Genomic DNA, 12,268 nt, shown 5'->3' on the forward strand with positions numbered 1-12,268 from the left:
AAACATAAGGAAGGAAAGCATATTCTTTTCTATGCTGCGCTTTCATTCAGGGTTTCACCATATGCATTGTACTCCAGCAGCATGCCAATGGGAGCACAAGTAACAAAAGTGCAACATTAGTTTTTATTCCTATTTTAATTAATATCCTCGGTGATCTTAATGTGCAAGGAATTATTCACCACTGAAAAATGTGAAACAGAAACATAAATTTAGATATTTAACCTGAACACACTCACCACTTATTTTTCTTTCTAACGTAGTCTTTTTCAGAGAGGTTAACCAAGTAGATCATCGGTTTTGAAGTAAAAAACAAATGTTTGTTCAAAACATCAATCTACAATAGAAAATACAGGAGGAGAATTTTGAAAACGAGTTGTACCAGCTTGCATTCATTTTATCACCATTTTCCTCATGGCATGTCTGAGAAGGCAACAGAATTAAAGTGTAACACACAGATTACTGACAAACACAGAAACGGCTGATGAATTTAGCATTTAATACACTATGAATATGAAATCTAAAAAAAAACACTTTAAAAAAGACAGTAACAGGTAGCAAAATTAGAAGTCAATTCATGGGATAATATTTATAGCCTACCTCTTTGTCATTCCAATCATGATAGAAGCGGACAGCTTTCTTTTCATCTGTTACCCATGTCTTGATTTTGCACATTACATCCTACGCAAGATCAAGAAAAAACAAAGTCAAAAACTCAGCTGGACATCAGACCATTCTCTTCCATAAACTAGACGTGTGTATATATTAAGATTCAAAACATACAGACAAATTAAAAATTAGAGAGTACCTTTTAAAAACAGATTTTTACTCTCCAAGAGAAACAGAAAAATCGCTGCTTTAAAAGTCACCGAAGAGCAATATCAATTATTAAAGCGATACAAATCCCGTAATTAGGAAGTTAAATACACACAATACTCAAGTATCATCTCTCACCACCGCGAAAATTAGCAGAGCTCATAAAACATATGTAAAAATCAGTACATTTTAGATTGCTTTTCAAACTCAGTAAGACACAACATTTCAGCATCCAGCGGGAGAGACCACGCACAACATAAACATGCCATTAAGAAAGGGGAACGGGTGGGAAAAAACACAGCAAATATCTGTGTTTTTTTTTAAAATAGCCAGCAGAAGAAATCGAGCCTGTTATTGATGATCCACCCTTCAAGAAATTAATTCAACTGGCCAAAGCCCTTTTTATTCCGCATTAATTTTTCACCAACACCTTCTCCCCCCCCCCCCAAATGAAACCTGCCAAAGCCTCCATTACACAATGGCAAGAGCCTTGCACTGGTGACCTCCAACCAGCTGCATTCACTTTCAGCACATCTCTCTCGGCAGGAAATCTAAAGGCCTTTTAGTTAGCAAGCTAGTGTGCATTCAGAAGGAGTAACTGCAGGAAGAGCCCAATGTGCTTTGTTTCTCTGGCCTTTCTTCACAGAAAGATTAATCATCTGTGAAATGGAAACGGCAAACAGCAAGTGACACAAACTGAACCCTTCAAGCCTTTCCTCATCAGTTTTGTGGTCGTGAATCCGAAAGCTGCGTGTGGCAGGGCTCTCCTTACAGGCAGGTGTTAATAAAAGGCTCGCGGGTCTGAAAGGTCAAACGCGGCTCTTCGAGGAGTAGTACATTTTAGAGTCGTCTATTTTTTGTGGTAGATAATTTATGATCACGCTTTAAATAACGCATTTTTTGGGTTGCAATTGACACGACTGAGAATTAAGATCTTTAAAATACCAGGAAACATTCCCTAAACTGTTGAGCAGGCGACATTTTTTGCGCTTGGTGCTGTGCGGTTGAAGCACATTTATAAACAACCCCAAATAACATCAGTGTTTACTACAGTCTTTTCTAGTCTTGCAGTTGCTTTAGTGAAAAACAAAGAAAAAGCTCTTCTACATCTTCAGATCCCGATTTGACACCCTCCAGGAACAGGACTCCCCACAGATTTTAACAAGGAAGGGGCAAGCTAAAACTTTTAATGAAATCTAACATGTTCTGCCTAAGAATAATCACTTTTACTCTCCTATAACTGAATTTCACTCATAAATGTTTAAAAGTGGCTAATATAACACCATTTCCTACAAGGAGAAGATCAAAGTGCTATATTACAAATGCATTATGATTAAAAAAGCACTGTGCAGCTTTGCTATTAACTGTTCTTTAAACCCTAAAAGGCTTCCCATAGATCTCACTTGGCACTGCATATACAACCTTTGACAAGTAATGTAGACCATTTTTATTCATTGCCTAAAATTGTAGGCAATTATGTGCGTCACACTGGCCACCTGCAAATTCTGAATGCCTGCTCCAGTTGTCAGAGCAAAAAACTAATGTCGGAGGGGATTAATCTAGGGGGAGAGAGTCCTCTTTAATGGCTCCAGCAGGTGAAATGGCCCAGCTGGTTACTATGATGAGTGGCCAGAACAGCTTATGTAGAGACATGCAACAAGATTACACATAAAGAAGAAAACAGTGGTACCATCTTATCTTTAACCCTATGCGCTTTTTATTTTTTAATTAGTCAGTAGAAACAAGATAAGGGAAGCACTTCTACCATAGGTGCTCTGTGGTTTAAATCTTTATCCTCAGCTTTTGTTTAAATAGATACATAAAAATCAACACAACCTCCAAGATTCCTGTTCAGCAGTGAAGGAATTCCGATTACACGCTATTTTCGGTTTTAAACTAATTCTGTAGGCACCTACCATGTGGCTTTCAGCATTACCATTTCCCCCTAATAGCAATGCATTACTGCACATAAACTGGAGTCGATAAAAAATTAACAGAAAAAAACGTTACAGCACAAGTTATCAATGCCAATCTTTTAGGCTTAAGCAGCAATGAAATGTTGTTCAATCTCATTGTCAGGGTAGCTACATAACGCAGAACCTCCAGCAAATATCAAGCATCGACACCGCAAATAAAGTTTGCTCTCTCTAAAGCCTGTCTAAGCACATAGTTGCTGACCAGAACTTCTCTTCCACCTTTACCTGCTACCTCCAGTGACACATCGAAATCCATTTTGGCACCAACCTGATTTTTCAGAGGTCTCATTTAGGTACCTGACTTGATGCTGTTTGCAACCGTTGTTCTAAAGGAGTAATTACACAGCTAACTTCCACAGGGAAGGATGACTGACAACTGAACACGCTGGGGAGAACCCACAGCTCTATACTTGCAACTTTATTTTGGTTTTACAGAGAAAGCGGCAAAGTATTGGAAAACTTTCTTTAGATAAAAGGATGGAAACTTATAAGCAAATACACCATTTACGTCTGAAGCTGGTGAGGCAGTAAGACACAAAGAAAAAACTTGGAAATAATTGTTCAGTCAAAGTCAGATTTTCTCTGATGGACTATCTGGGCTGTCTCACCATACAGAATGTAAGGTGGACAGTCCAGAAATGAAAAAAGGGACAGATGAACTCAGCTTCCCCTGCACCAAAGGTGGTGTCCCATTTAAATGAGATTTAATATGATCTCTTATGAGGAAATTGTCAAATATGAATGACAATATGAAGAAAGGCAACTATTTCCACATATTTCTTTTTCACGCAGCTGCCCTGATACTCTAAACAAACACACAAAAAGCAAAAAGCATATTTTCAGGTTATATCTCATGCAGCATCATTTTTAGTTTTATTAATTGCTTCTGTTCAGGCCTGGTGAAAGAGTATGAACTGACCTTTTTATCTTCACTATCACTGTAACAGTCATTTAAACACATTTAATCACTACTCTGTTTAACTCCGAGATGCTTAATAACAGAATACAGAGCAATGATCTACTTTGTTTCATTAGGTCTGGCCTCCCCAGTTGCACACTTTGAGGTCAACCTGTCACCAGCAGAATGATCCACTTCTTGTTTGATGAGAGCGGTATTCTTGTTCAGTTTTTCAGCTAGCAACATTATAGCAAGCACCATTTAAAAAGGCGCCAAAACCCCCTCCAAAATCCAGTTTACTTACAGTTGTCAAGAAATGCAGCAAACTTCATGAATATCAAATACCACTGTTTTAAACATCGGTTAATTTCTGACTATAGCAATGTATTTAAGCACATGTGAATAATTAGTACATTTAGTCATATGCAATACAGTGATTTTAATTTATGTCCTGCTCTCATTTTCCAAAGGTGGCAAGCAGTCAACCCACAAATGCTAAGCAGGACTTTAACAATAAGTCCCAACAGTATAAAATACAATAAAGAAATACATTTAAATTGCATTTAGGAGATTTATCCAGACATGCTCACGAGACACTACTGTGTAGAAAAATGTGCATACATTAATAAACTCTCTGGATGGATGATAGCAATAATGTGTGCAATGCCAAACTCTTCTTACAGCATGTGGGACTAAACTGAAGCTTGGAAAACTCACTTGCCTAGCTGGCATCAGAGAATTGTGAGGTTTTTGTTGTAAATTAGCAAGGCATGTAATTAACTTCCGCAAATTTAATAAAGAAGTAAGCAGTTGTGAGGATTATCACTTCACACTTCAAAGTGCAAGTGAATCCTCCATGATCCTGCAAGCAGTGCAAAAGTCTCCACTACTACAGAGAGTAACTGTGAGTACAGTGGGCTTTTCCCCCACACACCAAGGGAGATGTTTCTGGGAAGCATGGAGTCCCTCTCAGCACCTTATTAGTTCCCTTCAAAACTTCCAAGATGTAATAACTGACTAGCTCTCTGCAAGCACTTCAAAAGCAGATAAATACTTTTTATTAAAAATGTTTCAGTTGTCCAAAATGACATCATTTTCACTGCTCTGCTCCTCAGAAAAGCAATAAGGAGTACCTAAAACATTATCTGCAGCTCTTAGCTCCTCTCATTTCACACAGAAGCCCAACAGCATAGGCTATCAATAAGGAAGGTAGTAACATGCAATTGATACATTCAGGCTTCCCTAAAGAATCTGGCTCAGTGACGTAAGGTATTTAATTCAAAGAACATTACATACACTAAACAGAGTCAACACCACCTAACCAGTAGGTCTCAGAATGTAACTCTAAACAGAAAATCCAATAAGCATGTTTCTGGTGGCATGCCAAACAAATTATCTGCATTACGCTAGTTATCATCTCCTATCAACAGCCTAAAAGATCACCACATTAATGACACAGATTCTGAGAATAGTAAACTACTAACAATATGAATCATGGGCGTAGTGACCAGAACTGCTAGACAGATTTAGTGAAAGCAAACAATGTTTTTCAATACAATAAGTTGAAGTTCATACATTTGCTGGGTGAGAGACACGGGAGGGTGGATTCACTATTTACCAGGTAGAGGACTTCCCCCTCCTTGCAAGAGCGACTGAGAAGACTTGAGGGTCGTAAGCAAATGAACTGTATTGTAACTAAAAGATTAATGCAGTCTTTGAGTATATAAATAGGCTAACGTCCAGTGCGAATAATTCTATGCTTATCTCTCTTGAAATACTGAAAAACTAGAGAAAAATAAAGAAGCTTTGAAAAAGTGCTTATACATGAAGACTCGTTGTGCTTAAATGTTATGCTTTTATTCTTACTGCATTTCATATATATATAACTGACAGAATTCTAACTCACCTAGTACAGGGTTTTGCACACTAGCATACAGAAATCAAATGGCTGAAAGTTGAAGCTTGACAAATACAGACTAAAGTTGTGTCTTATTTCCAACAGTAAAGATAATTAATCACTGGCACAGCTTACGCAAGTTACAGTAATTTATCTCTAGCTAGAAAATATTTAAATAAAGGTTATTTTTCCCCTAAGAGATACATTCTATTTCAACCACAATTGTGAGAATTAAACTGGGATATGCAAAAGATCAGACTAGATAATAATTAGTATTCCATTTGACCTTCAAAATTGCTACCAAGGTTTTTCAAGCACAGATGGAGAACTATGCTATTTGAGGTAAAAAGTACTCATAACTAGTTAAACTGTGCTGCACCAAAACCAATTTACTATGCGCACACCAACTTCCTTGTTAATGCAAGGCGTGCGGTGTGCACTGGGCCCACAGTCTTTCCATCTGTGGCTTTCCTTGGAAATATTTTCCAGTGCTATTTAGCACAGCTTCAGTGCTCTGCTCTTTCTGGAGTTCTCTGGCCATCTAAAAAAGTGAGGCTGACGTGACAAAGTAAGAATTTATTGTAAAAACAATGTTCAGAAACAGTGGTGTTTTTAAAGGACAATTAAGACAAATTTTGCCAATTTAAAAAAAGGCTAGACCATGTTTTTCAATTGTGTTAAGTGCTTAAATAAGCTGTACCAGCTGGGTGCAAGGAAGAACAAGTCAGGTACTGCAACTGGAGCAACAACGAGCTCCTCTATGGTACAAAACAATGTCTAATCTCTTACAATTCCCTTGCTCACTGACTTTAATAAAAATACAATGGGAGAAGTAATAGATTTAGGACACATGTATTATCCTTTCTTCTATTCAACACCTTCTAACAGAGCCAGTACAAGCTGTACATGACATAAGATTTACTCAGAGCTAGATGCCAATAATGTTTATGAACCACAGCAAGTACTTTCACCTGAAACATCCTACAAGCATTCCATGCAATGTAATGCATGTCAATAATCCCCAAATTCTCCTGTGTGGGTCATCTTTGTGTATGATGCCTTAGAACCCACAAAGGAATATCAACACTTGTAGCTTCTCAAAGAAATGCAGGCAAGAATACAGAAAGGAATCTATCTACAAGTGACTATTTCTAGCAGTTCAGAAATTCAGAACAGGTAAACTGCACTGAAAATTAAACATCTTCCAGAGAGTTCCACTTGTCCTGGGTTTGGCCAGAACAGGGTTAATTTTCACCGGACTCCAGGAAGGGGCACAGCCGGGGGGTGGGGGCTGACCCCACCTGGCCAAACAGAGCCCGGTATCCCATACCATGTGACGTCACGCTGGGTTCCGGTGGGGGGGGGGGGGGCGCGGGGGAAGGCACTCGCAGCTTAGGGGGGCGCAGCGCCGGTCCTGTTTCGGGAGAGCGGCTGTCTGGGCCGTACGGTTCGTTGTTGTGTTTTCTCCTTATCTGTATCGTTGTTGTTCCTGTTTTCCCTCTGTTTTGCTGTTCTGTTAAACTGCCCTTATCCCGACCCACCGGTTTCTGCCTCTTTCTTTCCATTCTCCTCCGCACGCCGGCAGGGGGAGGGGCGGCCGCGTGGCGCTTTTGATGCCGGCGGCAGCCGAAACCAAAACACCACTAAACTTTTCTTACTGCATTAGTCTACACACACTTATTTCCAAATAAATCCATGTGTGAATGCATTTGTTCTAGATGTGAATTAAGCCAATTGAAAAAGGTGTCTTTTTCAGAATGTATCTACTCATATATGGAGTTATCTTGGCATATGTATATACTATCCAAAAACTACACCATGGCTTGGATCTAAACATATCCAGACAGACATTATTTACAACAGTCATTACTTTAAGCCACTGTTCAAATCTACACAGGAAAGATCAGCCTTGACAGAAAATATTTAAGCACTAAATTTTCTTTGTCTACTGATAATACTAATAGAAATCCAACCATGTATTTACACATTATGTACTTTTAAGTCAGGCTTTACTACCGATTAATTTGCAAACATCTGCCATGAATATTTTGCTGTTACATTCAAAATGTTCTCCAGAATGAACTTTAATTTCCTCTAAATACCACATTAAGCACAGTAAATGGTCCACTGAAGATTTTCGGCATAATTATATGCATTAAGAATATAAATATTTTCTCGATTCTCTATGATTTATCATTTAAGTTACTAATTGTAACAGCCATCGGCAGAAACTACGTCAACAGTGTACGCATATGCCGTCTCTTCCTTCTGTCTCCAGTAGAACAAACTGGCCTCTCAAACTCTCCTCACTAAAGCAGACCAAAAGAAACTGGGGGGGGGGGGGAAACACACCAAAAAACAACCCACACACCACAATTCATCGCTGTATTTATCTTCAACTTGGAACGAAAGAAAGGTGAAAATTCCCAACTGACATCATCAGTTTGAGGAAATAAGAGTTCATCCATCCGTGAGAACTCTGGCGAGCACTTGCAGCACGAGGTCAGTGAATTCTGCTCAGCGCCATCCCATTCATCAGAATATTGCAGAAAGGAAAGATTTTCACCCTGTTTTCACCTAGTATGTATTGGTAATGAGAAGAAACTGAATCTACCAGCTGTCTGCTGCTTGTGAAGCATCTCCCAAACCGTATCGGTAATTTTAAATGAACAAAAAAACATCTTTTGAACAGTATTATCAGGACAGGACCAAGACGTTAAATGGAAGGGAGGAGGAAGGAAGGGTTTAAAGCTATGTAAAACATCATTAGGAAGATTTCGCTTTATTCCTCATAGTCATACATGCCGACAGATACTTGTACTCTATGCCTGTGGTCCAGGTATCAGTTATTAGTTCATCGCCCATCACAGGAACAAAACGAAGCTTGATATCTTTCTTGTAAGTTAAATATGCACTAGATGGTTCTGGTACTATTACATTAAAAAGGAGTTTCTAACTGTTCTTTTCATAATTGCAATTACTTTTGCTCTTACAAAATGTGTTTGATTTTAAAAACTACTCTTATTTTAAAATTGACAGACTTTAACAATGGAATTTAGATATCTCTCAGGACTTGTAAAAGCATCCCTTTCAGCTGGAAACTGGAAGTTCAAATGCAGTGAACAGTGACCCTGACCTACTGTAAAAGCCACCTTTCAAAACGAAAATTGGAAGCTCAAACACTGGACACTGATACTGACCTAAAGATTCTGTCTTCATATCACTAACATCAATAATCTGCGTGAACTCAACTATAAATAATATTCTTGTGGTCCAATATATAAATCACAACACCATTACCACTAAGAATTATTCTGTGCTGGAATTCCAGAGTCAGTGCTCTAACACAGGGCTGAAGGAATAGCTATCTACTGCAGAAGGTCAATTTCTAAGGACGAGAACTGAATCACATGGGAAGGGTGATGGAAGAGAATCCTGCAGTAATGTTCGCTTAACTATATTACATTGTATTAAATTGAAGACTTCGTCTGCAGGACTGAAAGCCCCGTAAATTTTTTAAAAAAGGACAATTTTTAAAATTTGCACATTCCGATTTACACATTTGTACATATTTGAATTTTAATTTGAAATCTCCTTCTAACCAAAATGACAAATGAATAATAAGGTAATAAAAGTTTAACTCAATATCTTTCTCATGTCTCTGCAGATAGCAGCACCAGACAGATTTAAAATACAAAAATCAAAATCAGTCTGATTGCTTTCTGCAATTATATTCGTGTTAATACATGCACATAACAGGTGTATTTTTATTCTATAATATCTCTTTAGAAGGTTATAGCCCAAATAATATTTAAAGGTATAATGAGTCTGAAAGAATAGTACCCTTAGTAAAAGCAGTCATTTCTAAGAAGGCAGTGAGAACACTTGCAAAACAGACAAAAATGTACGTGTAAAGGAAGCTATTGCAAGCCCATCCCAACATTATATGTTGCTGATGTCGGACCATATTGTGTCATTGATTTTTAAGTAGAACTTCAGAATTATTTCATTGATGGCTCCTTAGCAGCTCTTGGCTATTTTATTTGTGCTGACAGGGGACTGAGAAATCAATTCTGTGAGAGACAGGACAAACGGTTAACACTGTATTCAACTGCAAAGCCAGGTCACTGCACAAAGATGAACTTCCCAACTGTATGCAATGCGGGCTTACACGAAGGAAAAATGACAATTAATAAGTTAGAATACAGGTGCAAGAAGGCAGGCAATCAAATACAAATCTCAGATTTAAGACCTGCTGACTGATACAGACTGACAATTTTCTTTTCTTCTCCCCCTAAACCTTTTGGAGATTTCAGACTATCAAGTTACAGTTATGGAGGCTTACTGATAAAGAGAATCCTCTAAAGCAGACAATTCATATTTATGAAATAAGAAGAATGACTTCTACTTTCAGTTAGGTTCCATGAAACACACAGTAAAATCCCCTTTGATGCCAACAATAAGTTTACACAGGTCACACAGAGATTATAGCCTCTTCGAAATCAGTAACTTCTCCTTAGCTTTCACATTAAGGTTATTTGTTATATTCAGCAAACTACCAAAGGAAAAACATACTCGACTAAGGTCAATATTACTTCTTTTCTTTCCTCACCTTCTGCTTCTTTCCTTAACCTTATATAGTGTTCTTCCTCAATAGATCTCAAAGTGCTCTCAAAAAAAGTGGAAAGAAATGAAGAATGCAATTCAAATGCTGGATGTTTTTGTTCAGCAGGGAAAAGCAAGCCAGCGAAAGGTCTGAAAGCGACACAGGTAAGAAAGTTTGCAATGTCTTTATCTGTATGAACCACAGAACTTTCACAACTCTCAGCCAGTTAAAACTCTTCAGAAATTCTCAAGTGTCTTTACCTGAAATTACTCCCAAAAGGATGGAAAAAGGAAAGCTATGAAAAAGAGAGACTAAAATTTTAACATTGTGCCTTAAAACCAGAACCAAATAACCTACAAATAGTAAGTTTTTTCCCTTGTAACCACCTAGTTTTCCTGAAAGGGAAAATGACTGGGAACACTCAGAGCACAGACAAGAGCCATTTGTTGTGTATCTCTGCTACGGAAAGAATAGAATATTAGCAACAGCTGCACATTATACCGGTAGATAACTCAAAAAGGCAAATGCTGAGAAGCTGTCTCGCAGCCTCTCCCTTCCTCTCCTCCCCCCCCCCCCCCCCTTTTTTTTTTTTAAGACAACCTGCTTGGAACAAAGTATTAATCATAGTCTATACTGTCTCTTGATGAGTTTTCTGCCCTGGAAAGAGGAAGCCTTGAACAGTAGCTGCGAGCCACATGGAAACAACATTACAAATTGTGCTGGATGGGGAACTCCGTGCTCAACAAGCCAACTGCAAAAGGCAGCAGATTCGGGAAGTGCAGAAAGATCAGACAGCCAAAAGACACTTCTAACATTTGGCTACAGCTCTAGGGAGGCATGATCTCTTCACCACCATCCCGTACAGTTTCTCTCCTAGACCTGTAAGTTGTTTACCACACAGTTAATCCTGCAGTAGGAGATATAAATCCAATAAATGAGATATAATGCCTCCTCTGCAACACAAAACGTTGACGGAAAAGAAGAGGCAAAACAAACTGTACAGGAGTGCCTCACAACCCAGTGGCCGAACATCTGAACAAACCCATCCAGCCGCTGGAAAAGCCCAAGAATTGCTGCTACAATTTTACAACTATGCAAATCTATTTGTAGAAGCTGTGTAACTAGGCCTAAGGATTGTTTTACCAGGAAAAGAAAAGTAACCAGGCAGAACTTTCACATGCCTTTACTATTTAAAATGTCCCTTTTACTAAGGTCTACTGCCTACCTTACAAGTGAAGCATACAAGTCACAAAAGAAGACAAGCCAGAAGGTCCAAGATGAGCAGGACTCAAAGGCGTGATGCCCCACAGCACTTCCCCGAAGAGATTCCCCAGTGACCACAGCTCCTACGTGCAGCCTTTGTCTCAAGGGGCGCATTAATTTGTGCCTCTCCCCTCTGTTCAGCCACCCCTTTCCATGACACAAAGGAATTTATATGCCTTTGAAACCTCTGTTGTTGTCGACAAACTCAGCTGAGACTGGTCAAGTGTAACAGCTGTTACTGAGAACAGAACTGGCAGAGCAACAGGACTTCAAGAACCTGGTGTTTTCTGTGCATGTGTTCATACAGAAAGGATAAAAAAACCCAAGGATGATGGGAAGTGTAAATTACAAACACAAGATGACAAAGTCATTTTGATGGGTGAACTGCAGATGAAGTAATAGTTAAGAGACTGAAGGAAGAGGCAAAGAGAAGGATGAGAAACTGAAGCTGGGTAATGACAGATTAATAACTCAGATTTTAAAGTTTTCTTCAATTAATTTAAACTGCATTTCTAGATTTGAGTTTATTTACTGTCTCCCTTGATTTGAGAATAACCTGTTTGTTTTCAAACACATACCAACCTCCTGTAGTTAAAAAACGAGTAAGAGCAGCTCCGTCATACAACAGTAACCATGCCTACTATCCATTATAGCAACACGATGACTATTAAGAATTTTATTTAAAACACACTTCAATTATGTCTTTTTGCAGTCACAAAAGCACTGACTTCTTTCTTAGCACAGGAAGAATAGAGTATGATATAAAACACTCAAAGCACCCAGAAATGTACACTTAAAAACTAGAGAAGAACATC

General features: G+C 38.6%; 1 protein-coding gene across 1 annotated transcript in view; it reads right to left on the bottom strand.

The window, feature by feature from the left end:
• OLA1 (Obg like ATPase 1) overlaps nt 1–12,268 on the bottom strand; it is a 105,173-nt gene that overhangs the window by 42,095 nt on the left and 50,810 nt on the right. The window contains exons 6-7 of the mRNA XM_075430133.1: nt 598–678; nt 237–334 (exon numbers count right to left, since the gene is read on the bottom strand). Of these exons, the coding sequence (XP_075286248.1) occupies nt 237–334; nt 598–678 (179 nt within the window). The remainder of the gene's footprint in view (nt 1–236; nt 335–597; nt 679–12,268) is intronic.

This window comes from Opisthocomus hoazin, chromosome 9, assembly GCF_030867145.1.
Source record: "Opisthocomus hoazin isolate bOpiHoa1 chromosome 9, bOpiHoa1.hap1, whole genome shotgun sequence".
Taxonomy (NCBI): Eukaryota; Metazoa; Chordata; class Aves; order Opisthocomiformes; family Opisthocomidae; genus Opisthocomus; species Opisthocomus hoazin.